The sequence below is a fragment of the Psittacula echo genome (assembly GCF_963264785.1).
Source record: "Psittacula echo genome assembly, chromosome: 26".
Classification (NCBI taxonomy): Eukaryota; Metazoa; Chordata; class Aves; order Psittaciformes; family Psittacidae; genus Psittacula; species Psittacula echo.
In genome coordinates this window covers 3,193,071-3,221,016 of record NC_137761.1, presented here as the reverse complement: position 1 = coordinate 3,221,016, position 27,946 = coordinate 3,193,071, and the positions used below count along the sequence as shown (strand labels likewise).

The following is a 27,946-nucleotide window of genomic DNA, read 5'->3' as shown; positions in this document are numbered from 1 at the left end:
TGACTTTAACCTGCCAGAGGGGAGACTGAGATGAGCTCTTAGGCAGAAGCTCTTCCCTGTGAGGGTGCTGAGGCGCTGGCCCAGGGTGCCCAGAGAAGCTGTGGCTGCCCCATCCCTGGCAGTGTTCAAGGCCAGGTTGGACACAGGGGCTTGGAGCATCCTGCTCCAGTGGGAGAGGGCCCTGCCCATGGAGCTGGATGAGCTTTAAGACCCCTTCAAGCCAAACCAGTTTGGGATTCTCTGAGTCTATGAAACCCCTCGTGGCCCCAAGCTGGGCAGGGGGATGGAGCAGAGACTCCCTTTGGCTGGAGGGTTGGAGCGATGCTGGGGACGGGGAGGGTGCTGGTTAATCCTGGATGGGGTTTGGGGCCAGGGAGGTCTCACCCTTGTCTCTGTCCTCACACAGGTCCCTGAGCAGCCGCTGAGAGCTCAGCCCCGCAGGACCCGGCCGTGTTGGAGGGTACCATGAACTGAGCACGCAGCCCCCCGACACAGCCTTGTTTGGGGGTTGTTTCTCCTGTTGACCCAGAACCATCCCACACCCGTTCATGACAGCGTTTTAACAGGGGGTTCCTCTTCCCCTGCCCTGGAGCGAAGTCGTCCCGGCTGCGGTCAGGATTTCCAGAGAAGATGGGGAGGAAAAAGATCCAGATCCAGCGGATCACGGACGAGCGCAACCGGCAGGTCAGTGCCTTCCTTCCCCTCTCCTCTCCCTCCTCACCCGCTCTTCTCCTGTTGGGGTTTGGAAGGGTTCTGCTTCAAAATGACCCTTTTGAGGCCTCGGGGCCACATCCAGGCAGATCCCAGCACCGCTTCTGCCTTTCCCGGGCATTGCTGCTCATCCTGGAGCTCCTCACGCCGTTTCCATCTAAGCTCTTTTCCAGAAGGAAGTCTCTTCTCCGCTTAGTTCCCTTTTCTCTTTCGTGTGTCTTGCAGAAATTCTATTTCAGTTGACTTTTTCCGTGAGGTTTTTCCAATGGAAAGCAGCCACAACGCGTCTCCGTGGTTTTGGGATGCGAACAGCCCAAATGATTCCCTTTTCTTCCTTGTTTTTCTCAATTGAAAACTCGGATGGATCCAGGGGTTCTTCTCCCTTGGGCTCCCTTGAAGCCAAGCCGTGGACACGCGTGCGTAGAGATGCCCATGTGTATCTCAGAGATGAAAAGAACCAGGTTGCTCCCTCATGCTCACGTTCTTGGGCCGCGCCAGCTGGGTGGCAGCATTTGGCCACACCAGGTTGGCTCTGCGGTGACTTCACCGCTGGATTTTGCCATAACCACAAGACTTCCAGGCGGATCCCTTTGCTCCGTGGCTTCCTGCGGTCCTTGAGTCAGGCTCAGCACATCCGAGCCTCTGTCTTCAGTGCAGCCACCGCTGCCCCAGTTTGGGCTGCCCCACTTTGTCTCCTGCTTGTATTCCAGAAAACAAGGTTGGTTTCTATGTTCTAATGCTTCAAAAGGGGCAAATGCCAGCACTGGGTGAGCTGCTTTATTGCTCTGCAGCGAAACAAGAGGAAATTGCAGGTTTTCTTCATTAGAGCTGGGGATGCGATGGGCATAAAATGCTTGTTGATAATCTCCCAGTTGCTCGTGGCACCGCTTAGTCCCATCATTAGAAGGGAATGGGGTTAGTAACAAAGCTGGAGTGTGTTTTATGGGGCAGCAGTGGCCCGCGTTGCACAAGGGGGAGAGGGGTTTGCAGCTGTTGGAGCCCCAGTAGAAGTTCAGATGAGCAGAAAGCATTTGGTGGTGCTGGGGGGTGGTGGCACAACCGAGCCCTGTTATAGCAGCCTCAGAAAAGCCTGGCCAGGGATGGGGCAGGACTGAAGGACACTCGGGAGTAAAGGGTGAACAGGAGCTTTCCAAAGTCTTCACTGCAAAGTGAAGCTCTTCCCATGCATCCCAACCTTCAGCATCAGTGAGTCCAACACTGCTCTCACCCTGCGCCTTGCCTCCTGTGGGTGCACGGACCATGAGCCCACACAGAGGAGACCAGAATGACAGCAGAAGCCAAAACCAGGGGAGGAGAGCAAGTAAGAGTCACTAATGTCATTAAAGGACTTAGTGGAGAGGATTTGCCATAACAGATCAGACCATCAGGCTGTCAGGGCCAGCCTGCTGACTCTGGCAGCGACCAATATGGTCTACATCAGGGGAAAGGCAAAAATCCCCTGCTAGTGTGGGGCACTAATTCCTTCCTGACCCCTTTGGTGATCAGCTTATGGCGTGGAGCATGAGATTTGATTACCCTCTTAGACTTAGAAGGTTAATTCTTCTAGATGAGACTCATGCACGGCAGTAGGGGAAGGTTTGGGGTTTCTGTCCCAGGTCACAGGAGATGTGCAAGGCAGCGTTGGCTGATCCTTTTGTGCATTGGGGCCGACTAAATGGCAAGGCTTTGCTTTTCTCTGTGGTACCAAGGCAAAAGGATGTTGCTCCCCCCTGTCCCTGCCTGCAGAGGGAATAACCCCTTGTCCATAGAGGGATGCTTCGGTGCTTGGGGTTCTGCTTGGCTCAGCTCAGGTTGTTGGTTGATTTTGGGCAGGTAACCCCATGCTCTCCTTCATTGCTCAAGGATGACAAAGAGGTGGTAAATGCTCCATCCCTGCAGCGTTCAAGGCCAGGTTGGACACAGCCTTGGGTGACATGGTCCAATGTGAGGTGCCCCTGCCCATGGCAGGGGGTTGGAACTGGGTGATTTTCAGGTCCTTTCCAACCCAAACCATTCTATGATTCTATGACAATAACCAAACCATGTTTGCAGTCTTCATGGCCAATACTTGCCCCCTTGCTCACACGCTGTGGCCTCATCCAGTTGCCTCTCCCAAGGAACAAGGGATGGGACAAGAGGAAACGGCCTCAAGCTGCACCAGGGGAGGTTTAGATGGAGCTGAGGAGCAATTCCTTCCCCATTGGAACAGGCTGCCCAGGGCAGGGCTGGAGCCACCATCCCTGCAAGTGGAGACGAGGCCCTCAGTGCCATGGGTTAGTGGTGGCCTTGGCAGTGCTGGGCAATGGTTGGACTGGATGAGCTGAAAGGGCTTTTCCAACTCAGTTGATTCCATGACTCCACGATCTTGGTGGCCAAGGGGGCTCCTGGTGCCCAGCAAGGTGCGTCCCCAGCGCCGGGCACTGCAGGAACCACCACCTTCAGCTGTCCTGGTGGTGACACCGTTGTTTTTTCCTCTCAGTCCTGGGAGCATCCCAGCTCCTGCCAGCAGGGATTTTGGGTGGTCCTGGATGCCACCGAGAAGGGGGACACCGGCAATGTGAGCACTGATGCTCGCAGCCCAACCACGCTGAGAGCGGGCGCACGTGGCACGCGGGGCCAGCCCTGCGCTTCCCAAGGGATGAGGAGATTAGAGCCCAATCTCGTTACTGCTTAATCATCTCTGGATGATGGTGGGGCAGGACAGGTCGTTGTGTGCCCCTGCTCTGCCCTCCCGCTGCACAGAGGGATGCGGCTGCTGCTGCTTGAGGGATGCTTGGAGCTGGGTGCAGCCGGGATGCTGCCGGGCACCACCGGTGAGGATGGGGATGCTCCAGGTGAAGCTCTTCATGGTGTTACAGCTTGTCCAGGCTTGAGTTGAGCGAAGGCAATGGATTCTCCTCCCTCAACACTGCGAGTTAAAGTTGTTCAGCTGCAAAATCGATGCTGTGGTGGAGGCCCAAAGTGGGGTCGAGCCCTCCCATGCACAGCAAGGGAGCAGCTTGCGGCACCCAAGGGCATCTCGGCTTCATCTCCAGCCCTTCCGCAGGCTGCTGCTTCAACCTGAGAGCGATGCCTAAAGCAAAACACTGACTCCTGCCTTCATTTTCCTTTCTTCCATTTCCTAAGAGGGCATTGGCCAAGTGGGGTGCATTTGTTCCTTGTGAGGGCTGAGGGACCTTCAGTGGCCACTGTGGAGAGCCCAAACCAGCTCCTTCCCCACCAGCTGGGTCCTGTTAGGAGCCTTGGCTGGGAAATGCAGCCCAGCATCTGTCTGGCATCTGGGGAGTGTTTTGGAGCCTGCACCCAGCTCTGTCCCCATCTCCCAGCCAGCTCGCAAGGATCTTGGTTCTGCTGGCCCCAGCATCAGAAGGACATGGAGCTGTTGGAGCAAGTCCAGAGGAGGCCACGAGGATGAGCAGGGGCTGGAGCCAGGCAGACACCATTGGGGCTGTTCAGCCTGGAGAAGAGAAGCTGTGTGGAGACCTCAGAGCAGCTTCCAGTGTCTGAAAGGGGGCTACAAGGTGCTGGAGAGGGGCCTTCATCCGGGACTGTAGTGATAGGACCCAGGAGTGATGAGTTCAAGCTGACCCAGGGGAAGTTCAGGTTGGAGATAAGGAAGTAGCTCTTTACTATGAGGGTGCTGAGGCGCTGGCACAGGGTGCCCAGAGAAGCTGTGGCTGCCCCATCCCTGGCAGTGTTCAAGGCCAGGTTGGACACAGGGGCTTGGAGCATCCTGCTCTAGTGGAAGGGGTCCCTGCCTGTGGCAGGGGTTGGAACTGGATGAGCTTTAAGGTCCCTTCAACCCAAACCATTCCATGGCTCTATCATCAGGCTGGCAGAAGATGCCTCATTAGCTGACAGCTCTAATGACAGCAGGTCAGGGCTGCGGTGCTGTGGCTGAGCCCCCCACCTCATGGCACCCAGGGTTGGGTGCTCACAGCACTGCTGCAATGAGTGAGGATGAGATCTCCAGTGCTTGAATGTTCAACTTGATGAGCACCCAGCACTGCGCAGCCCCCGGACAGATGGCAGCTCTGCTTGTTGGAGGGGGGGGGGCTGAAATTCATTTGCTGTTGATTTGGCAAGATGTGATGATTTCCAAGGCTGATAATCATCTCTGTGCTTGTGAAGTGTCTGCCTTTGGAGGAGCCCGAAATAGGCAGCAATGGGAGCTGGTTGGAAGAGGGAGGTGGGAGAGGAGAGCTTGGGGTGTGTTGGCCAGTTGGGAAAGCTGAGAAGATTCCCTCTGCCCTCCTCTTCCTTTTCGTCTTCCTCCAATGGTCATCTCTGGGCGGTTTGGGGTCCGTGGCACGTGGGGACGGCTCCTGACCGCGGTTCTTGCTTTCAGGTGACCTTCACCAAGCGCAAGTTCGGTTTGATGAAGAAAGCCTACGAGCTGAGCGTCCTGTGCGACTGCGAGATCGCCCTCATCATCTTCAACCACTCCAACAAGCTGTTCCAGTATGCCAGCACCGACATGGACAAGGTGCTGCTCAAGTACACCGAGTACAACGAGCCCCACGAGAGCCGGACCAACGCGGACATCATCGAGGTGAGGTCACCCGTCCTTGTCCGGGCTTTGCCGTGGTGGTGGAGCAAGCGCCGGGTCTGGCACCGCAGCTGGATGGATGCAGGAGGTCGGTGCTGGGTGGGGATGGGAGCAAGCAGATCTCCAGGACTCGGTGCCAACTTGGTTTGGCACAGTTTTGGTCCAGCCTATGAAAAGACTTGGGTCTGGGTGGTAGAGTTTGAAGCTGTCTTGAGTTATGTGTTGATTTAGTGCCATAAAATTGGGTTTTTTTGGGATACTGCATTATGGGACTTCCCCGTGGTCCATGGGGTTTTGGAGGCGTCTCCCAGGGTTGCTGCAATGGGGTGCAGTGGTGATGCTGCCCGTCTGTTGTTTCAGAGACACATGGTGGGGTTGTAGGAGGGTACCAGGGGCTGAGCCACGAAGTCATTCAGGTTGGGAGGCACCTTTGGGTGCCTGTGGTCCAACCTGCTCAAAGCGCTGCCACTCTCTTGCGTAGATTGGGTTGCTCAAGACTTGTCCAGCTGCGGTTGGGGGTCTCCCAAGGATGGTGAGTCCAATCTGATCAGCCTTTGGCTGGCTGATCACTGATGTTTCAGGGGGGCATAGATTAACCCCAATGGAGCAGAGCAGCACAGCCCCACAGAGAGCCCTGGGTGGATCAGAGACTTGGAGCTTACATGGCCCAAAGCTTCATGTCAAAGCACTGCTGGAGGAATCGGCTTCTCCTGCCACTCAGGCTTTGGAATCCCTTTGGTGCATCTCGGGCAGCGCATTTGAGCTTTGATTTCATGAAGAAGGAAAAACCAAACAACTTCCTTCCTAAATCCTGCTTTTTCTTGTGTTTTCTCACCGGAATGTCTCTTTTTGAGAGGTTTGGATTCAGGTTTTCACCTCGTTGGTTCCCACCAACAGGGCCATGGCCGTGGCCAAGCATCCAGCAGCTCCTGCCTGCCCTCACTGGGATTTGGCTCCTTGTTCACCAGTGCCTGGTTGTGGAGGGGCCATAGAAATGGTTCTGAATTGTCCCTTTTTGGCCTCTTTGAGCCAGGTGGTGCCCATCCACTGGGCCCATGCCGGGGTTGTTCCGGCACCGCTCCCTGCCTGCTCATCAACGCCGCCTCATCCAGCCTCTCCGGGATGCTCCGACCGCGGCGCTCGCGGCGTTGAACAGATTTGTCTTGGCCTCAAAATACCGTAAACATTTTGGGCAGCGTTCGCTGTTCCCTTATGGTCCAAGCTGCAAACACTCCCAAGCCGACAAGTTACACACAGTCCTTGGCACCCAAAGAAATACTGTGTTTGCACCACATGAAAAGCTGGAGCCGCATCCAAAGGCGAGGAGAGAAACATCGGCAGCGGAAGGATATTGGTGGATGGCAAGGAAAAGAGCCCAAACACGCCGGGCTCGGCATGTCTTGTTGGAAGAGCTGCCTTGGAGTGAAACCCGCTGGGGTGGAGGCAGGTTTTGAGGCTGCTCAAGCAGCCCTCCTTGTCCTCATCTCGTCTTGGAGCAGGGTTAGGGTTGCTCAGACCATTCCTGCTCCTGGTGCTGATTTCAGTCCCCCTTCCTCCAGCCATGTCCCCTTGCCCAGGTCAGGTCCTACCAGCCCAGCTTTAGCCCCACCACACACAGACCCAGTTTATCTCATGTGTCTTGGTGACTCCCAGTTGAATTTGACTCCTTCAAGTGCATCTTTGCATCCTTGAAGCTTCCCCAGCAGCAAGCTGGGGCTGCCCCATCCCTGGCAGTGTTCAAGGCCAGGTTGGATGGGGCTTGGAGCAAGCTGCTGCAGCGGAAGGGGTCCTTGCCCACGGAGCTGGATGGGCTTTAAGGTCCCTTCAACCCAAACGTCTGGTTCTATTCTATAACTCTATGGCATCCCCTGCGGGGACACCTCCGTGCTGGGCATTGGCAGCGGTGGGATTGAGCCTCGCAAAGCCCTGCGGCTCCCTCCGTGCCTGGCAAAGTGCTGGCCGTTGGAAGCTTTTAAGTCAGAGCAAATCTCTCTTAATGCAGAGAGGGGGGTTTCCTGAAGCAGGCGGGGGACAGCTGAGGCCCCCGGCCAGGCACGCTGGGGGCCACGTGCCGGGATCACGCCGGCTTCGCTCCTCGCTGTCGCTTCTCGTTTCCTCGCAGCCCGCCTGACGTGCCACTCTGCCAGAAGGGACTTGGAGGAGAACAGAGCAAGCCGGGCACGGGGATGCTCCAGAGGCATCTCCTTGCTTCCCTTGGCTGGATGTCACGGGGAGGGCTGAGATTTCCCTCATCCCTGGGGGCTGTCATTCCTTGGAGTGCCTTGCGCAGGATGCTGCAAAGGCAGCTGCCGGTGCCGTGCTTTCTTCCTCATCCTTATCCAGACTTCCCCAAAGCCTGGCGTTGGTTGAGTCCCCCTCCTCTAAGGGAAGTCAACCACATCCTGGTTGAGCGTCGTTTCCTCTCACATGTTCTGCATTTCCTGCTGCTCTCTCCCCCTCTTTGGGTTAGAAATCTGTTCCCGTATGAGCTGGGATCATGGGAGTGGGAACATCGCCTGGAAGAGCGGGACCTGCAGCGGGTCCTGCCATGGGGGTGCACCCAGTAGAATGGGGGGCCTGGGGGTGGCAGGGAGATGGGAAGGTGATGAATGGAGTTTCTTTGCCATGTGAAGTTCTCGCCTTGGTTTTCCTTGAAAACCTGCTGTGAAGGGATTGATTTTAGGCCTGGTTTATATGGGAAGAGAGTGGTGTTCCTTGGGGTGCAGCCTGGTGACAAAGAGGTTTCATGCCTCTGCTTTTCCCCTGGAAAAGGGAATGAGGAGGAATGAGAAGGAAGGCTCTTTTCCAAAAGACCTTGCAGAGATCCTGAAAACGGGAACGGTTGGGGTTGATTCCCGCTCCAGCAGCATGGTTTTCCTTTTACATCATCTTGTCAGGGAGCAGAAAATGTGGGACACACATTATGTTATCCCAAAAAAATGAAAACCCCAGCAGCTCACATGGCTGGAAATGGCATTTTGTTGTCCCAAACCTCCTCTGGAGCAGCAGATTTTGCTTTGGCTCGTGACCTGCTGCGACTTGGGCCCCGGTGCTTCCTGTCCCACCACACTGCAGATCATCCCCATCCTCTGCTGTGCCAGCTCCGGAGCCCATCTCCATTCCCTTCCTCCCCTCTATGCCTGCAGGCAGCTGCCTATAGCATCCAGGAGGGGTTTTTCTGCCCGTGCACAACTGGCTTGATGTTTCCTGGGGCTGCTGCTGGGTTTTCAGTGGGATGGTGGCACCGCAGCCGCTTGTCGCAGCTCAGGATGCTCTGATCTGAACTTGGTGGTGGGGGTCCGACCCAAAGACAATTAAGTTATAACTAATGTTATGAAGTCTGTGACCAGGGCCAGGGGCTGATTATTAGGTAGCAGGAGTCATTAGTAACACCAAATAGGGCTTCAGATGCCACCGTGATCAAGATGAGCCAGCCCCTTCGCTGGTGGAGCTGGATGTGGATGAGGACTTCTCCCCACTGCTCATAGCTGTGCAGTGAGTGTTCGACTGATGACGGTGAAGGAGTAAGTTTAACTGGAAATAGGGTGAAAAGCTTCAGCTGGAGGATGGGTTTGGTGCCTGTTGCTTGACCAATGTCACACATCCACCAAGCAGGACCAGTGGGAAAAGGCAGAGCCATTTGGTTCCCATCAGAGAGCCATGGAATGGTTTGGATTGGAAGGGAGCTTAAAGCTCCTCCCGTCACAACCCCCTGCCAGGGGCAGGGACACCTTCCACTCGAGCAGGTTGCTCCAAGCCCCATCCAACCTGGCCTTATGTTTATTACTGTTTAGGAAGACAAGAGGAGAATTGTCAAGGCTCCCTGCTTTTTTCTTTCCTCCTGCTGAATTTGGCATGAAAAGAGATCAAGACTTCCAGGAAATTCTGTAGCTTTGACTTCTAAATAAAAACCCCCTGAATTGGCAAGTGATGGTTCCGTAATAACATCTAATTGCTTTTGGTATTTTGAAAATAGAATGATTAAACGTGCCTGTGTAACACAATCTGCAGATTGGCTACTGCGCTCGCAAGAGGAACTTTTGGGGCTTCCACCGTGCGTGTGATTACCAGGCTCCTGTTAACGAAGGAGGAGATGTCACATCAGTAGCTCGCTGTCCCTTTGCTGCTCGTGCAGCCTGGGCTTGCTGTGGCGTTTGCTGCCCCGGGTGTTGGCACCGTCACCCTCCTGTATCACCCGTGCCATGCTCTTGATGCGATGCTCTCGATGCGGTACAGTTGCACTTGGAAAATGCCACCCATTAGAACCCAGCTGGATTTTGCCAGGACAGGCTGCTCTTTGCTTGTTGTTTTGGTCCTTATTTTCCTATTTGAAAGAAGGTTTTTCCCTGGTTTTAGCAGGAGAGCAGATATCATTAAAGTTTATTTCCCCTCCGTGTCATTGTAGTAATTGTAGGTGATGGATGCGCCTGAGCTGGTACGGGTCCAAATTCAGCTCTGGCATAAACAGATCCTTTGAAAGCAAAGAAGTTTCTATCCATCCATCCATCCATCCATCCATCCATCCATGAATCCATCCATCCCCATGTTGTAGTTCCTGAATTAGGGACAGCCTGCTGTCAAAACCTGAGGGCTGCATATCCTGGCTCTTTAACTCCATGGAGGTCAGTGTTGTCTTGGGGTGAATTGGCGCAAGGGCAAGTCATCATCTTTGTGGTCCAGCGGCTGTTTTGGGGGGGACCTGCTCGTCTCGGGCATCTTCCCATGTTCCCCCTCCCCACTGCCAGATCTCAAACCTGTCCCGGTTGTGTTTGCAGACGTTAAGAAAGAAAGGTTTTAACGGCTGTGACAGCCCGGAGCCCGACGGCGATGACTCGATAGACCAGAGCCCCTTGATGGAGGATAAATACCGTAAAGGCAGCGAGGATCTGGATATCCTGTTCAAGCGCTATGGTGTAAGTACTGTGCCCCTTGGCTGGAAAACCTTCATTATGTGTTCTTCTTTTGTTTTGTCCTCCTTCTGTTCCGTTTCCCCTCCCCGACACCCCCCCTTCTGTGTCCTGTCCCCCCCTCCCCGAACGTAACAGGCGCTGAACAAGAAGCACAGGGAGTGCGAGAGCCCGGAAGGGGATGAAGTGTTTGCTCTGACCCCGCAGACCGAAGAGAAGTATAAAAAGATTGATGAGGAGTTTGATAAAATGATGCAGAGTTACCGGCTCGCAGTGAGTAGCTGGTGGTCTGCAGCCCCCCCCCTTCCCCTTCCAAGTGATGGAGGGGCTGCCTCGTGCATGGCTTTGCTTCGGAGCCGTGCTGTGCCTTGGGAGCCGATGCGTGCAGCCCACCAGAGCCCCGAATGCACCCTATGGGTGAGAGGCACGAGGGGCCTTGGGGGTCCCTCCTGTTTCCCACCTGGAGGAGCAGGAACATCCTTTGGGAAAGCCATTCCCGTTAGCTCCAGCATTCCTGAGCCTCTGGGGCTCCAGCTTGGCAGTGAAGGAGGATGTTCTCCCCATCTTTGCTGCAAATATTGGATTAAGGCCTCCTTTTCCACCCTTTTTTCCCCCAAAACCAGGTTTTTTTTGCCTGGATTAAGACTCCAGGTTCACGCCGTGCCAGCCCCTCACATCCCTGTGAGACTTTGGGCTATTCCACATTAATTCCCCCCAAATCCACCGAGCCCTCGGGGCAGCTGGTGACCGTGACAGGAATCCAGGCAGGTTTTAGCCTGTGATCCCGGAGCCGGCACCGGGGTGGCATCAGGACAGTGCTGAAAGGGATTTGTGTCAGGAGACAGGAGGAGGAGGAGGGGGACATGCTTCAAATTAGTTGTTAGTTCAAGGGAGCAGAGACTGTTGATGCAGGGGAGGCTTCTTCAGAGGGATTAGCCCTGAGTTGCTGCAGCCGGAATTGATGCTGCCCGGAGCAGAGCGGAGGCTCATTCCTAAGGGCTGGATGAAGCAGTGTCATAATTACACACACACAGACCCCCTTCCCCCCCGAAAATAACCTGCCTTTTGGTGCTTTGCGACCCCCACAAGTTCAAACTCCATCTTCTCTTGAGCATTAGCCCTTGTGACGTGCACAGCTCTTCCTTTTGCTGACTCAGCAGGTGAGCTCCAGGAGCCTCCCAAGGTCCCCAGCATCTGCATCTCCATCCCCTGCATCTCAGGGGTGATGCGGGGTGGCTGCCCTGAGCCCTGGGAGAGCTGCGGAGGGGAAGCCAAGTGGGATGCAGGCAGTGATGGATGCTCACAGCTGTGCCCTCCAGGCTGGGTTTAGTGCAGGATGAGCTCCTGAAGGCTTGGCTCTGCCTTGGCCTCCCTGGTTTCACTACTGGGGAGCAGGTTTTAGCCCTGGCACCCCCCCAGTACCTGACACAAGCCCTGTCACTGGTGCAGAATAGGTCAAAAAGTCATCAGAGGTTTAAGCTGGGTGTAGAATAACCTCAGAAAGCAGGGCCTGCTCAGCATCTGTGTGTTCCTGCTGCAAAGGGAGAGCTCCAGGCAGGCCACAAGGGAACACTCCATGCCCTAAAGTCATTTGGCTGGTGGCATTCAGGTGTCGTAGTCAGGGCGTAGCATCTGGCTCCCCACTAAACCCTCCCTGTGCAGCGAAGGGACCGAGTGATGCAGTTGAAGAAGACGCTGCTTCCTTTTTAACCAGCTGGGTTGGTTTTGTGTGTGACAAGAACTAACCAGGCTCAGCACCCGGGGAAGCTTAACAACAGCCTGGTTTGCTCAAGAGAGGCCTCGGCGTGGCTTCTGCGTTTGGTGTTTGGGATTGCTTTGAGTGGGAACAGGAATCCTTGAGGTTTGGCTGCTGCGTGCATCTTGTGCCCCACGTTTTGGATTGATGTGCAAGCTGCCTTCCTTAGCTGTGCCCTCTCCGGGGGTCGGGGGGACCTGGGGCCATGTAGCTGGTGTCCTGGGTTGTGCAATGACATAAGAGACCGATGGAAAGCAAACCTGCTCTCTGCAGCTGGGGTCTCAGCCTCTTGGTGTTAGCAAGGCGTCGTTTAAGATGCGATGCACAAGGGGTAGCTTTTCCCTTCCTTTCCCTTGTGCACGTACATTGGTGGGTTTGCAGTGATGGAAACCCGTGCCTGGAAGGTGTCCCTGCCCATGACAGGGGATTGGAGCTGGATGATCTTAAGGTCCGCTCCAACGCAAACCATGCTGTGACTCTGTGTGTGATTCCGTGGTGTATCCCCCGATGCCGCTCCCGCTGTTCCTGCAATGCCCAAGCCACCTTCCTCCTCCTGGCTTTGCAGCTCCCGGCGGGAGCAGAGCGATTCCAGCTTTCCCCAGCAGTGGGTTAAGGGCTGGGAAAGGCCGGGCCGGGTCCCTGTGACCGCGGTGCCGCAGCGCAGGCTCAGAGCCGGCGTTCCCGGAGCTTGGCTGCAGCCACAGGATCTCTCTGAAGGACGGGATGCCCTTGAGAGGCTGGTGGGGAGGGTTTCCAGCAGCCAGGCGTGGGTAAGCACCTTCCCACTCCTTCCTCCCGGCCTCCTTTCAGTTCCCAGAGGACAATCACCCATCTAGAAGCAGGTTTCTGAAGGGGCAGCGGGCCCCTATCGTTGTGCAATGGGGAGATGCTCGAGTCCCTCTGCCATCACCGGTCCCAGCTCCAGCCCCATCCTGGTCCCATCCAGCCCTGGGCTGCTCTGCCCCTCCATCCCTGAGCAAATTAAAGTGGGACTTTAGCAAAGCTCCTGCTAAAGCCTCTAAGCAGGTGCCTGCTCCTGTTAACGAAGAGCAAATCAGTGGCATAAGACAGACCCTGGGATAATCGCAGGAGTCTGGCTTCAGCAGGGCACCGGTAGGTGAAGCTGGTCCTCAACCCGCAGCCAAGGCTAGGGCTTGAGCGATGCTCCTGCTTCCCAGGGTCAGCTCCTCCTTCCCAGCAGCTCCCAGAGGTGCCAGGATGAATCCCAGTGTCACCCGGGGGCCACGCGAGGCAAAATGAGCCTTTCCAAGCTGCTTGTCTGCTGGCAGCAGTGCCAGCCCGCGGTGATGATCCACTGCTGGCTCTTTGGGAGGGCTCTTCCCATCACAGAGGGGAGATTTAGGTTGGATATTGGGAAGCTCTTCCCTGTGAGGGTGCTGAGGCGCTGGCACAGGGCGCCCAGGGAAGCTGTGGCTGCCCCTTCCCTGGAGGGATGCTCCGGTGCATCCCTGCGAGCTGCCAGCACGGGCAGGGTGCAAGCACAGTGGTGCAGGTCAGCAGTGAAGTGGGGCTTTGAGGGGCTGCCCCCCCTTTTCCCGCTGCTGTGATGCAGGATCAGGCCCCCTCTTGCTCAGAGCTTGCGAAGCGAGGACCTTCACCCCTGCTCCCCTTCACCGCTGCTCTCTGCTCTCAGTCCGCAGTGCCGGCTCCCAACTTCGCCATGCCCGTGACGGTGCCGGTGACCAACCAGAACACGCTGCAGTTCAGCAACCCCGGCAGCTCGCTGGTGACACAGTCCCTGGTGACATCCTCACTGACAGACCCGCGGCTCCTCTCGCCACAGCAGCCAGCGCTGCAGAGGAACACCGTGTCCCCGGGGCTGCCGCAGAGGCCGGCCAGTGCAGGTGAGCGATGCCGTGCCCCTTCGCACCCCTTCCTCCTCATCCTCACCGGGGGAGCCTTGCTGGGTGTGCAGCAGCGAGCGTGGAGCATCCCGGGATGCAGGAGACCCCCGCGGCCGGGGGTCCAGGCCAAGGGTCTCAGTGTGAGCATCACCTCTCACTGAGAGGTGACCCCCCCGCCTCTGCCTACCCCGGGGTCCTGTTGAGAGCTGGATCCCTGCAGGGATCTGTCTTGAGGTTGGGAAGCACAAGGGGATGAGTCACCCGGCGCCGTTCCCAGGCTTGGGGGTGGCTGCCGGCATCCCATCGCCGGTGGCAGTCCGGTGACATGGGACTGCTGCCTAAAAAGGGCTTTTTTAAGTCGGGCTGTGCTGGTTGCAGTTGGTCGCCGAGCGATTCCTCATGCGGATCCGGTGGCAGATCGCAGGGAGCTGTCATTTCCAGCGGGGACCGGCCATGGGTGGCGGAGGGCAGGATGGGGAGAGGAGCAGCTCGTCACCCATTGCACCCTGCAGCAGCAGCCGGGGGGGGACACACGACGTGTGACCACAGCCCTGCAGTGTGATCAGAAGTAAGAATAGCGTGCAGAAAGCCCCTGCCTGCTATTTCGGTTGTCACAGATGGCTTGGAGAAATCACAACAGGCTGCAAATGGCAGAGCCGGTGACTGTGACCTCTGGGTGCTGAGAGCTCAAAAGGGGCTTGCACAGGGGCTGGAGAGGTAGGAGAAGGGTTGGGGGGTGCCTCCAGCAGCAGGTTGAGTGGGATCAGAGCGAGCAGGAAGAGTTGCCAGGGCTGGGATGCAATAGGAGCAGTGGTTGGAGCTGGCTTGTTCACTTGCTGCTCTCTCCACATGGTCTCGTGATGGCTTGAAGTGCTCAGGTACCACGATGAGCCCTCAGACCTCATGGAGAGGGGTCTTCCTGCTCTGAAAAGAGCAGCCTGAGCAGCAAAGCCTTCCTTGGGTATGGAAAGCCGTAGCTCTGGGTCCCTGCCCTCTCGCAGGCCCCTCTGCTGAAAAGAAAGAGGCTTCGTTGCAGTGCAGAATGCGCTGGAGGCTCCTCGTGTTTCCATCCTGCCGCTCAGCTGAAGGGGGATCATGTCGTGGTTGCGAGCACAGAGGTGTTCCAAGTCCAACCATCTGCATCTCATTCATTCCCTGCCTGGGACACGGCCGAATCCCGTTTATAGGAGCCAGGGCCTTGCATGTTAGGACTCTTTTTCCCTTCATTCTTTTCTTTACAGCAATGGGCTCGAGCGGAGCCGTGGTCCCAAAGCCAACGCGCGGCACAGCCCTGGGTCAGTGCTCAGTGCCAGCTCGGGGACCCGAGGGGGTCTGCAGGGCTGGGAATGGGGCTGGCATCACTCACCCAAGGGAATGACCCCACAAAAGAGGGTGCCTTGTTTTGGAGCCTTCCCCTATTTGAAGCTGTAAAATGCTTTAGGGACCCACAGCATCCCCAATCCTGCTCCCATGTGGGGAGCAAGCACATTCCCTGCATGGAAGCGGCTCAGCCCTCCTGCACTCCTGCTTTCAGGGCTTTGCGAGCTCAAACCAAGAGCAGGGGACTGGAAGAAGGGTTTGTGGCTCAGTTTTCCCCATCCGGGGTGAGGAGGGTTGGGCCGTGGTTAATGGAGGGGTTTGAGATCCGAGGCTCTTCATTCCCTTGCCCCGGGCTCCGGGATGACTGCGGTTGCAGCTCCGGTGCTGGAAAATCACTGCCTGCAGCATGGCCAAGGCGCCCGTGGGCCGTCAATAGGTGGCTTTGAGAAATAACTCACCAACAAGGCTGGAAAGCAGGAAAATCTCCTTGCAGGAGAGGCAAAGCGTTCAGTTTCTTGGGATGAGAAGGGCTCTGGTATGGTTCTTCCCAGCACAGCAGGGAGCAGCGGCGCTTTCCAAGCGCTGGGACCACGGGAGGCCGAATTACAGCCGCGTCCTGGCAGCACGGGGATGGTTTCCATTCAGTGTGAACATTACAGGGGAGGTTGTGTTTCATGGCTTGCTGCTGGGGCTCTCTTCTCCAGCAGCACGAGCCCCGTGTCCCCCCAAAGCGGGGCTTGGAAGAGAAGAGGCGCAGTGTTTTCCAAGCTGCCTCCTTTGGAGCAGGCTCCTGTGCTGCCTGGCTCCTTCCCAAAGGAAATGGATATGCCTGGGTAATGTTTCCCAACCTGATCACCAGGAATGCTGCTCATTTTGCCCAGGACTTTCTCCCTGAGAAGGCGACACTGCTCATTTTCCCCTGCGTTCCTCCTTCCTGCTCTTCCTCCCTCCCAAAAGGAAGGATGCTCCCCCTGTTCCTGAGCGGATGGTGATCCCATGTTTCCTATTGCTTTGCAGGGGCGATGCTCGGGGGAGACCTGAACAACACGAACGGAGCCTGCCCGAGCCCTGTGGGTAAGTGAAGAGCCATCATCACCTTTGGGCAAGGGCTGTGGGCACCGGGCCCTGCACCCTTGGCTCAGTTTGCTGCTCCTTGCCTCAGTTTCCCCATGAGTGACAGGATTTTGCTTTGCCATTCAGCACCATCGGTCGCTGGAGAAGTGCTAAGGGAAGATTCTGGTACTTGGACCTCCTTCATGTACCAAAGCCATCAGCACCTTTGCTGGGGCTGCTGGTTTCAGTAGGGACTCCGGGAGCGGGGTGCATGGCCTGGGGCCAGCATCTCCCCTGGCTCTTTGGGAGAGCTGCAAGCCAAGGGGCTGATGGAGGTGGCCACCGAGGACCATGATTTGGGCAGCTCTGGGTTTAGCTCCCCGCTCCTCCCCTTGACCTCGGGTGAGTCACTTAGCACCTGATTGCTCCTTGCTCTTGGGCCCTATAAAGGTATTTTACTGCAAGGAAAGAAGCTCATTAAGGTCCTTTCCACTGCGAGAGCCTCGGTGCTAACAAGGCTCAGACTTTGTGGCTTAGCTCCCCAGCTATAAAGTGCTCTAATAATACCTCCTGCCCCGTGCTCTGCCTCCGCCGGCTGCAGGGCGAGCTCTTTGGGGCCAGCGCTTGCGTCGGTACCTCCCGAACGCCAGCACCAGCCCCTGGATCCTGCTGGGAAGCAGCTGCTGCTCCCAGCACCGCTGCTGTGGGCTGTGGTCCAAGGCTTAGCAGGATGGATGCCGGCCATCCCGCTGAGGTGGAGGGGGAAGGCGGCTCTGCACCATTGGCCTGGCTCAGCACCCCCTCGGGGGCTCTCTGCGGTGGGGCTCCAGCGGAGAGGAGGAGGGTGAAGTTCAGCTTTGCCCCAGTTCAAACCACGCCGGAGCCCAAGTCCCATGGGTTGTGTGCATGGGGCTGGTCCAGGCGCAGTTCCGCAGCACCGTGGCTGCCCATCCCCTTCCCTGGCACCACGGCCTGACCTTTTCCCTGTGCAGGGCAGCAGCTGTGTGAGCGCCGGGGGGGTTTCTTGCAGCAAACCCTGCCAGGGCAATCCATGGGGTTGGCATCTCCCAATGCAGGGCTTTGCTGCAGCCCCCAACCACCTTCGTGGCCCTTTTTCCCCCCCAGGCCACCCCAACGTCAGCTGCTGGGAGCAGCCGCGGCAGCGTGGAGCTTGGCAGGGCCCGTGAATGTCAGCATTGACGTCACCGGAGCATTCCCTGCGTTCCTGCTGCTGCTCCAGGAAACAGGCGCAAGGAGCAGGGACAGCCCGGCCGTGGCCAGCCCCGGACCCCCGCTGTCCCCAGACTTCCCATGTCCCTGGGGCTCCCTGTGCCGGCTGTGGGATGAGCGCATGGCTCTGGCTCCAGCACCGCTCCTGTGGGTTTTGGGTACCTGGGACATCTCTTCCTTCTCTTTCTCCTCCTCCTCCTCCTCCTCCTTGCAGTGTGATCACCTGCTGCCTCTGAATCATCAGCCACCGGGTGCCTCTGGCCTCATCCTGCCGTGATGCGATGATGCGCTGCGATGCGGGCTGCATCCCTGCATCCTGCGCACTGTGGCATGCCCCCTCCGTCCTCAGTGCCCCCCCGGGGGTGGGAATCACGCTGCCCCATCACCAGGATGCTGTGCCCTGGGTGTCCCCAGCTGGTGCTGCTAGGCTCTAATTCACACCAGGGTGGTGCAAAGGCAGCCCCAAGTGCTCTGACACTCACAGCAACGTGGTGCTCCTCAAAGGGGCAGTTACTGTGGGACACGCGTGTGCATCCGTGTCGGTGCCAGCTTGGGAAGGGGAATATGGAGGGGTTTAGCGTGTCTTTTGGCTTTGCCTCCACTGGCTTCTGCGTGGCCACCGGCACTGCAGGTAGAGAAAGTCACCCGGGACGTTTTATGCATCTTTGTTGTCACAGATATCAAAGCCGGTGGCTTTGCAAGCAAAATGGATCTGGTTCATGGTGCATTGGGGTAGCCAGGACCTGATCCACGGCTGCTCACAGTGATTTGGGATTGGGAGGGCACCTCGCTGGGGCAGGGACACGGAGTCGCAAGACGCGGCTGCCACCGCGAGCATCCCTCCCGGGCAGCATCTCTGATCCCTGGCAGCATCGATGGGACCAGCCCCGGGTCTGTGGCCTGCTTGAGGCCAGGAGCGACGCGGCCATCCTGGGACCGCTCCGGCAGAGGCGGTGGCTGGTGCTTGGTCCCTGCTGAGCAGGCGCCAAGGCTGCGGCGGCGCTGCCACCAGCCGCCTGCTGAAATGCAGATGCAGCGCAATGGTAGATGGGATTAATAATGCAATCAGCGACCTATTTTTCCCGGTCTAACGTGCCATGAATATGAGGGCTGAATCCTGGTGATTGCTAAACGCTTTGCTATCTTTGGGGCCTATTCATAAGAACAGCCCAGCCCTCATCAGAACAGTAATCTGATCCAATTTATGCCTTTCCTGATGTTCATCAAATCTTTTCCTTTCTACATTTTTGTCTTCCTTTCCTTTCTTTTTCTTCCCCCCCCCCCCATCCCTCTTTGCACATAAAATCCTTAAGTGGGGCAGCAGGAGGAGGAGGGAACCTCAGATCTTCAAAGGGGCAGTGGGAGCAATGAACTGAGTCCGCTCTGCCAGAACCCCTTCTTTTGCTGCTCTGGTACCATAAAGAGACCTTAAAAGTGAACGGAACAGTAATTATCCCCCTTTGCTAGGGCCCCCGTACCCTGCCAGAGCAGCATAAAGAGCCCTCGCTGCAAATCAGGCCTCTCTTATTTACTGGTTGTTATTGCAGTAACAACGGTGGGTTCCTGCAGGTCGAGGAGCTGCCCCTTGCAGGCAGCTTGGGGCAGGTTGGTTTGCTCGTGCTGGGGAGGATGACCCCGCTGCAGGCATCTGAGTGCTGCAGAGGCTGCGGGTACCTGCCCAGGGGCCGTGGTTGAGCCTGCCTGCTGTGCAGAAGGGTTTTGGTTAGCCTGGGGCAGGTGATGCTCACCCTGCATCCCTTTAACCAGTGCCCTGCATTCACCTCCATCCTCTCTGGCACCCGTTATCCCGCAGGAAACGGCTACGTGAGTGCCAGAGCCTCCCCGGGGCTCCTTCCTGTGTCCAACGGCAGCAGCTTGGGCAAGATCATCCCGGCCAAGTCCCCGCCGCCGCCGTCGCACAGCACCCAGCTCGCCAGCAACAGCCGCAAGCCGGATCTGCGCGTGATCACCTCGCAGAGCGGCAAGGGCTTGATGCACCATTTGGTGAGTGCCCAAGCAGAGCATGGCCACCGTGGTGGGAGCGTGTCCCCTGCCAGCAGGCACCTTGCAGGGGGGACTTTGTGCTGGAGTAGATGCAGTGCGGGCACCTATTCCCTGCCCTAACAGTGGGAGCTGGATGGGGCTTGGGTTTCTGTTTATGGAATCAGGGAATCAGCCGGGGTGGGAAAGCCCTTTAAGCTCATCCAGTCCAACCCATTCCCCAGCACTGCCGAGGCCACCACTAACCCATGGCACTGAGGGCCTTGTGACGTGCCCCTTGTGACTTGCAGAGACGTTGTGGCCTCACCAGTGCCCAGTGCAGGGGCACAATCACTGCCCCAGCCCTGCAGCCACACTGGTGCTGACCCAGGCCAGGATGCTGGCGGCCTCTTGGCTGCCTGGGCACAAGCTGCTCATGTTCAGCTCCATCAATCAGCACCCCTAGCTCCATGAGCAGTTTCCAGATGCTCTTCCCCAAGCCTGGAGCATTGCAGGGGGTTGTTGTGGCCCAAAGGCAGGCACCCGGCTCTTTGCCTTGTTGAACCTCAAAGCTCATTTGCCCCATGCTGGATGCCAACAGCCCTGTGCTGGCCACCAGGAGGATCAGGACGTGCCCTGTGGTAGGCGAGGGCGCGGTGCTGGTGAACGTGATGGTGCTGGTTGGTGTTAATGGTACCTCTTGGTTTTCTCCCTGTTCTCCGGCGCACAGACCGAGGACCACTTGGCTCTGGTGAGTTCCCTGTTGAGATGAGCATCATGGCTGGGGACGGGGGGACACGGACATGGGCTCCTTGTGCCTTTGGTCCCCACACCCTGCCCTGGTGTGGGGCCATCGCCGGGGGTGGACACTGTTCCCTTTGCCCTCCGTTGGGAGTGCGGCGGGATGCGGGCACCGGTGCAAATGTCACATCCAGCCCTGGTGCTGGAGGCGATCCCGAGGAAAACAGCGCTTTCAGGAAAACCGGGTTCCCTGTGGAAAAGGAGGAGCTGGCACAAGCTGGAACGTGCCTGGTTCTGCACCAAGGCCGAACAGGCTGGGCTGGTTCCCCCAGGGCAGAGCCTGGAGCCCTTTGGGCACCGGGATCTGCCCCATGGGCTTCACTGAGCCACCGCAACTTCCAGCACGGGAATACCTGGCCCATTGCCACCACATGAGAGATAGGGAGTAAATCAGGCTCTTCCCATATTAAGGATATTATTTAAACCCTGTGTAAAGCCAGGCTGGCTACTGCCCTCCCTAAACCTCCTTTGTGCACAGGGGCAGCGTTCCACGTTATTTTTATGGCTTTTGGGGCTTTTTCTGCCCTCCCTTGCCAGCAAAGCGAATGCCACCTTGTTTGTGGCAATGATTCACTCTGTTCTGTTGCTATTCTGGTGCAAGGCAGATGGGCGACAGGTCAGCGCAGCGCGGAAAGGGCGGGCGCTGCTCTAGGATGCAGCTAAAGCAGCCAGGGAAAAGCTCTCCCGAATGCCAGGAGTAAGCCAATACCTCTCACAGCCTGCAAGGAGCCACTTGGCCAAGGCGAAAGCTTTGGCAGCCTTGAATTGTGCTGGTTTCCCTGCCTCAAACCCCCTCCCAAGCCGCCTCGTGCCTCAGTTTCCCCATGTGCAGCGTGGAAACAGTCAGCTCCCGCCTCCCCATCTGCTCCCATGTCACCATTCCCGCTGCCAGAGGGCATTGCCTGTCTCCGAGCTGGAGGAGCAGCTTGCTCCAGGCAAGAAATGAGCCCGGTTGCCATGAGCTGTGTTCATTGTTAGTCTGAGCTCACCGGGTTGGGCTCTGCCTGGAGTGAAGCACAAGGAGATGGCAGCGGGGGGATGAAACCCAGGCAGGGGGGACAGGGACCTCGGCACAGCTGGGTTGGGAAGAGCAGAACCCAGCATTGCCTCTCTGGATTCACCCCTCACAGTGCAGGACCCCCCCCCTTGCTCCGTTAACCTTCTCCCTGGATTTGCTCCTTCCATATTGCTCAACCTACACACCAGATCTCTCCACATGGCAACTCCCACCTCTTCACACACACAGGGATGAGTCAGCTGCCCCTCACGCTGCCCTTAACCCTTTGCCCTGCCTGCTTTGGGGCTGCAGTTTGAGGCTCTGAGCACAATCTGCTCTTTTAGGGGGTTCGGAGGTGTCCCCCCTATGTCCCTGATGCCAAGGGTGAGCAGGATCCCATCACCAAGCCCACGGTGATGCACAGGCTCCCCGGGGGGCATTCCTGCATGGGTTTATAACGCGGCACTTTGCAACCAGGAGCATTTTGCAAGGGGCACAGTGTGTGGCGTGGGGCTGGGGGCAGCTTGCGCACCCTCAGCATCCTGCCTGCATGAATCAGGATGCGGATCCGGGTGCTTCCGGGTCTGACATCCCCATGCTCATGGTGCAAATAGGGGTGGGTGGTTGCTGCCCTGTTCCCAGGGCTGGTACCCCCCTGCTCAGCAGCATCCCCTATCCTAGCCCTCGGTTGTGGTCGCACTCATCCTCCTTCCTGTGCTCTCCCTGGAAAACCGGCTACCGGGGGCAAAAGGGCTGTGGGATCGCATCCTGCTGGTCTAACTCAGGCTCTGGTGCAGGCAGGAGCGGGATGGGGCTGAATTCTGCCCACCAGGAAGCCATTTCCCTGCAGCCTCCTTAACCCGCGGGCTGTGGGCATGGGCCAGGGTGGTTGCCAGCGGGATAGGGGCCAGGAAAACCTGCTCCTACAGCCCCAGGGCTTGAGCAATTAGAGCGCTGGTAATCGCCTTCGCTGGGCGCTGGGGAGGCAGCGTGTGGGTGCAGGGGGCTGCGAATCCACTGTCACCTCCGGAGGCGGCAAGGGCAGGGGTTTTAGCCTCCAGCCTTATCCCGGGAGGGTCCTGCATGGCCATGAACCCATACCCAGCCCTACAAGGCCCTGGGGACGCAGCCAGCCTTGTGCCAGGCACTGATTTAAGCTGGGCGCTGCCCCAGTCTTCACAAGGTGACGTGTGCCGGGGTGCTTCGGCTTAGAGGCAAGCCTCTTGAGGCCGATTTAAATCAGCTCAGCAGAGACAGCCCAGATTATCTGCCTTGTAAACAGGGCTGGATCTGCCCTGCAGATCTGCCCACGTCACTGCCTGGAAAGGCACCGGGGGGGAGGCTGCCGTGCACAGGTCCAAGGGCAGAAGTTTTCCATAGCGGACCCGAGTCACCCGAACCTCACGAGGGCACTGAGCTGGCAGGGTGCTGAGCACTGGGCTTCGTTAAGGGTACCAGAGTGCCACAGGATGGGCTGGGTTGAAGGGGTCTTAAAGCTCATCCAGTCCCAAACCCCAGGGACCCCTTCCACTGGAGCAGGATGCTCCAAGCCCCTGTGTCCAACCTGGCCTTGAACACTGCCAGGGATGGGGCAGCCACAGCTTCTCTGGGCACCCTGTGCCAGCGCCTCAGCACCCTCACAGGGAAGAGCTTCCTTATCTCCACCCTGAACTTCCCCTGGTTCAGTTTGAACCCTTTTTTACCCCAGAGCGGATGCAGACCAAGGCATCCCCTCCAAGCATGCGGGGGCATTGCTGGTCCTTGCAGGTGAAGCCCAGCCCAGGGTACACAGGTGACCTAAGGCCAATGCCAAGTGACCTGCAAATGAACATCTCAAGGCCCCTCCATGCCTGTAGCTGGTGTGGTTTGCACAGTGAGGAATGCCCAGAGCTCAGCCCTGCTCCGTCCCACAGCCTCAGATGCTTCAAAGCTTGGTGCATGGCGGGGGGGTGGGGGGGCCAGCTGCAGACTGAGGTTTTGGGGGGGGATAACAGCAACGCACCAAGGTTCTGACCCCTTCTCCCTTTGCTTCCCCAGCAGAACACGCAGCGGTTGGGCGTCTCGCAAGCAACTCACTCTTTAACCACACCGGTTGTTTCTGTGGCTACTCCGAGTTTGCTGACGCAGGGGCTGCCTTTCTCTGCCATGCCCACAGCCTACAACACAGGTAAGAGCCCGCAGCTCTTTCTGATGGGCAAGGGGGAATCTGTGCTGCTGCAAGCACGCGCCTGGCTCTCCCTCCTCAGCTCCATCATCACCCCTGGGACGCGCTGCCACAAGACGTGGTGGAGTCCAAGGGTTTCACAGCATTAAAATCAAGGGGAGAATCATTATCTAACCTCTAAATGCTCCCTATCACATCCAGATGGGCTGTGAGGGCAGGATTCTGTCACACTGCCGCCCATTGCGCTGTGCTGGCAGCGTGAAGGTGCTTTAAAGTGGATGCTAATTACAGCTCCACCCATCTTGAGAGCTGGGGGTGATGTTGTAATAGGGGCTTAATGGAAATGAGCATCGGGGCCCCTAAGAGTTAGGGAAGAATGCAACCCAGCCTGCTTGTGGGCCATGAGAATGGGGGGGGATCATCTGCAACCCATCAACCAGGGCCTTAAGGACTCGCTGCGTTTCCTCCATAGCTCACTCGGGCTCAGAGCAGCAAAGATGTCAAAAGCTGCTTGTCTGGAAGAGCCCGGAATAGGCACGTTGGGAACTCCCTCTCCTAATTAGTAGGTGTAGCCCGCAAGATGCCTGCCTGTGCGTGACGAGGAGGCTCCTCTGCCTCCGTGGAAGTCAGCACCAGCCCTGTGGTCCAGCAGCCCAAGGGCCCAAAATAGGTTTTAATTGTGCCCTGTGCTGCTCCCGCTCAGGGTGGGGAGAGGAGCTGAATTCCAGCTTTCCGGGGTGGTTTTCCTCCTGCAGATGACCACAGGCACGGAAGCGATCCCACGCGGGCGCCTTCCGTGCCTGTGGCTGGGATGTTATCAGAGGTTACCATCGCCTGGGTGAAAACCCTGCTGGAGGGGGCAGATGCCCTGAGCAAACTCCAAGCCTGGGGCGCTGGGGCTTGTTTTTTCCAGGGTTATCCTGTTCATTGGGTGGGAGCTGGCCGGTGAGGTTGTGTTGAGCTTCTCACTGGCCAGGCTTGCCCTTTGCCATGGCTGCTCTGCAGCCTGGTTGCATCAAACCCGACTGTTCTCGGCTTTGAGATAGAAAACTCATGTAAAACGTGACAAAAGAGGTACTGGAGCATGTTCCCTGTGAGGGTGCTGAGGCGCTGGCGCAGGGTGCCCAGAGAAGCTGTTGCTGCCCCATCCCTAACAGTGTTCAAGGTTGGATGGGGCTTGGAGCAAGCTGCTCTAGTGGAAGGTGTCCCTGCCCATGGCATGGGGTTGGAACTGGATGAGCTTTAAGGTCCCTTCCAACCCAGCCGAGTCTATGGGATGGTTTCAGCTCTAGCTCTTGCCATTGGCTGTGGTGGCGGCTGTCATAACCAGTGGGTGTCAGGAGCTCCTAAACCAGAAGAGCTGGTGCTGGGGGTGAAAGGGCTGCGCAGGGCGAAGAGCCGGGCCCTGGGCCTCTCTCAGGGTGTGCTCAGTTCAGCCCGCGGCATTGGCAGCGGTTCAGCACCTTTGCAGCCACCTCTTTGTGCTCGGCTGCTGCTGGCGAGCAAGCGGGGCCCCGCTGGGAGGAGGCACTGGGGGAGCACATCAGGGAATGGTTGGGGTTGAAGGGACCTTAAAGCTCGTCCAGCTCCAACCCCTGCCACGGGCAGGGACCCCTTCCCCTGGAGCAGGATGCTCCATGTGTGGGAAGAGCATCACCCCCATCCTTCATCCCCCCCCAACCGTGCAAAGCGGCGGGGAATGGACCAGAGGGTGGTGGGAATCGGCGGTGGGCGGAGAGCGCCCTCTGCTGCCCGCGGGGACGTGGGGCAGGGGGGGTGTTAGGCTGAACCCTATCCCAGAGCCTAACCCATGTCCTGAACATGGGAGAAGGCTGGATATAAGGATGAAATCCTTCCCTGTGAGGGTGCTGAGGCGCTGGCACAGGGTGCCCAGAGAAGCTGTGGCTGCCCCATCCCTGGCAGTGTTCAAGGCCAGGTTGGATGGGGCTTGGAGCATCCTGCTCTAGTGGAAAGGGTCCCTGCCCGTGGCAGGGGTTGGAGATGGATGAGCTTTAAGGTCCCTTCCAACGCAACCCAGTCTGGGATTCTAAGAGGCATGTCCGGTGCCCAGCCTCCCTGTATGACTTCCTGCAGTAGCTGACACTCTCTTAAGTCGTGGCTGCTTTGTGTCTCTGGTCTCCATCTCCTCGCAGTGCTCAGGGCTGTGCTGGAGAAGCTTTGACATTGAAGTGACCGAAGGGCTCCTTCCTTTCCAGATTATCAGCTGCCGAGTGCTGAGTTGTCTTCCTTGCCGGCATTCAGCTCACCCAGTGGGCTGTCCCTTGGCAACATCTCTGCCTGGCAGCAGCAGCAGCAACAGCAACAGCAACAGCAGCAACAGCAGCAACAACAGCAGCAACAGCAGCAGCAGCAGCAACAGCAGCAGCAGCAACAGCAGCCGCAGCAGCAGCAGCCGCAGCAGCAGCCGCAGCAGCATCTGGTTCCTGTATCACTAGGGAATTTAATGTAAGTGAAAGGGGGACAGGAAGCCTGGAGAGGGGCTTTGGGCAAGGGATGCAGGGACAGGCCAAGGGGAATGGCTTGAACCTGCCAGAGGGGAGACTGAGATGAGCTCTTAGGCAGAAGCTCTTCCCTGTGAGGGTGCTGAGGCGCTGGCACAGGGTGCCCAGAGAAGCTGTGGCTGCCCCATCCCTGGCAGTGTTCAAGGCCAGGTTGGACACAGGGGCTTGGAGCATCCTGCTCTAATGAAAGGTGTCCCTGCCCGTGGCAGGGGTTGGAGCTGGACGAGCTTTAAGGTGCCTTCAACCCAAACCATGCTGTGGCTCAAGGATTCTGATAGTGGGTACCAGTGGTCACTCAACTGATGCTGCCCATTAGGGTTGTGCAGGCTCTAACCCTGGCGCGGCAGTGACTGTGTCATGGTGAGCGCATGGATTGTGATTCCTGGGGTTATCATAATTCCTAGTTCTGACTGTGAGTCCAGATTTATAGTGGAATCAGATTCATAACCTCAGCCAGATTGGCGATTCTGGATTCATTCGGATGCGGGTTATGAGTTCTGTGCTCAGGCACCTAAAAGGCCACCGCAGAGATAATAATGAGCAACTTCCCATTATCTCCTCCTCCGTTTCTCCCCCTTTCCTCTCTTCCCACTCTCCTCCTCCTCCTTTCCCAACCTCATCCCCCTGCCTTCCGGCCGCCCAGACAAGGGAGTCACTTATCCCACACCACCACTTTGACTGTCAACACCAACCCCAACATCAGCATCAAGTCGGAGCCCGTCTCACCCAACCGGGAGAGGAACACTGCCACCCCGCTCAGCACCTTTCCCCATCAGCCCCGGCACGAGCCCACCGGCCGCTCGCCCGTCGACAGCCTCAGCAGCAACACCAGCTCCTACGAAGGCAGCAGCGAGCGGGAGGATCCCGCCCGCTCCGATTTCGGCTCATCCCTGGGCCTCCTGCGACCCAGCAGCGAGCCCGAGGGCGAGAGCCCCTCCGTCAAGCGCATGCGGTTGGATACCTGGGTCACATAACGGGGTCCTCGCCATCCCTTGGGAGCGCTGCCGGCGCCGCAGGGAAAGGGCGGGAGGGGTGGGAGGGAAACAGGTTATGGGGATGGGATGGGCTGGGGTGGGAGGGAAATGATCATAAACTGCCTGAAAAATAGCTTTAGGATTCTGTAGGCATTCATCCTAGCGCAGCAGGCGACGCACGCAGTACCTACGGCGCTCCTCGGCTTGGGAATAGCCAAGGGGTGCTTTGGGAAGGGAGGGATGGAAATCAAATGGCTGAGTCGTGGCCCAAACGAGCTGGGGATGCGCATCCCCGTAGTGACGGTGGGTGCCCATTGAATGCAAGAGCCCGGGGATGTTGGTCCCCCTCGGGAGGTGGGACTGTATCCCTGGGGAAGAGCGCCTGCAGCAAGGATGGACTCGGGGGGAGATGGGGCACAGAGCCTTAGTGCTGGGGCTCTCCCAAGCCCGATGTGCAGGGAAGGGCGGCTCGGACATGATCCAGCTCTCTGGAAAGTTGAAGGGTTTTGTCAGGCACTGATTTTCCTAAATCCAAAGGAATAAGAAGGAATAAGAGGCAGATTTTGAAGACTTAAACCTGTTGGCATGAGGTCAATGCAGGCAGCACCCAAGGGAACTCCACTATTCCTGGCCACGACCATATTCAAACTCCAGTTATCCTTTCCCAAAGTCTGGCCTCTGCCTGGGTGCAGTGTGTTTGGAGAGGAAGGATTCCTTAAACACTTCCATCCCATTGGACACGGCTTGGAGCAAGCTCCTGTAGTGGAAGGTATCCCTGCCCATGGCAGGGATTGGACCTGGATGAGCTTTCAGGTCCCTTCCAGCCCATCCCATTCCAGGATTCTATGATTATTATGCTGCTTTTACAGAAAATTGCAGGTTTTACCAAGCAAAATCGTAAATGCGTTGTAAAAATGCATTCCCATTCCACATGGGACAAAGCTTTAAATCGGAAAAATAGGAATACGTGATTCTCATTGAAAGATGCATTGTTATCCTTTGGGGTTTGGCCTGAAGGCTTCTAGGCCTCAAAAGACAAGGGTGAACTGGGTGGAAAGGAAAGTCTCAATGGAGTGATTTAGTGGAGGGAAAAAGGAGGAAAACTCAAGGAATTTCC

At 57.5% G+C, this 27,946-nt stretch overlaps 1 protein-coding gene across 3 annotated transcripts; it reads left to right on the top strand.

Moving 5' to 3' along the window:
* Positions 1-414: 414 nt before the first annotated feature.
* On the top strand, positions 415-26,829 carry MEF2D (myocyte enhancer factor 2D; the record flags this gene model as incomplete). 3 transcript variants are annotated; one of them, XM_080634929.1, is made up of 10 exons in its annotated part: positions 415-684; positions 5,060-5,263; positions 10,036-10,173; positions 13,578-13,788; positions 16,126-16,182; positions 19,205-19,395; positions 20,102-20,122; positions 23,210-23,336; positions 25,550-25,799; positions 26,499-26,829. In XM_080634929.1, the coding sequence occupies exons 1-10, from the start codon at positions 631-633 to the stop codon at positions 26,827-26,829; spliced, it is 1,584 nt and encodes a 527-aa protein (XP_080491055.1). In that variant the 5' UTR covers positions 415-630. The 3 variants fall into 3 exon arrangements, with proteins under 3 accessions (XP_080491055.1, XP_080491054.1, XP_080491056.1); XM_080634928.1 differs by having other exon boundaries at positions 23,207-23,336; XM_080634930.1 differs by lacking the exon at positions 20,102-20,122 and having other exon boundaries at positions 23,207-23,336.
* Between the last annotated feature and the right edge of the window lie 1,117 nt (positions 26,830-27,946).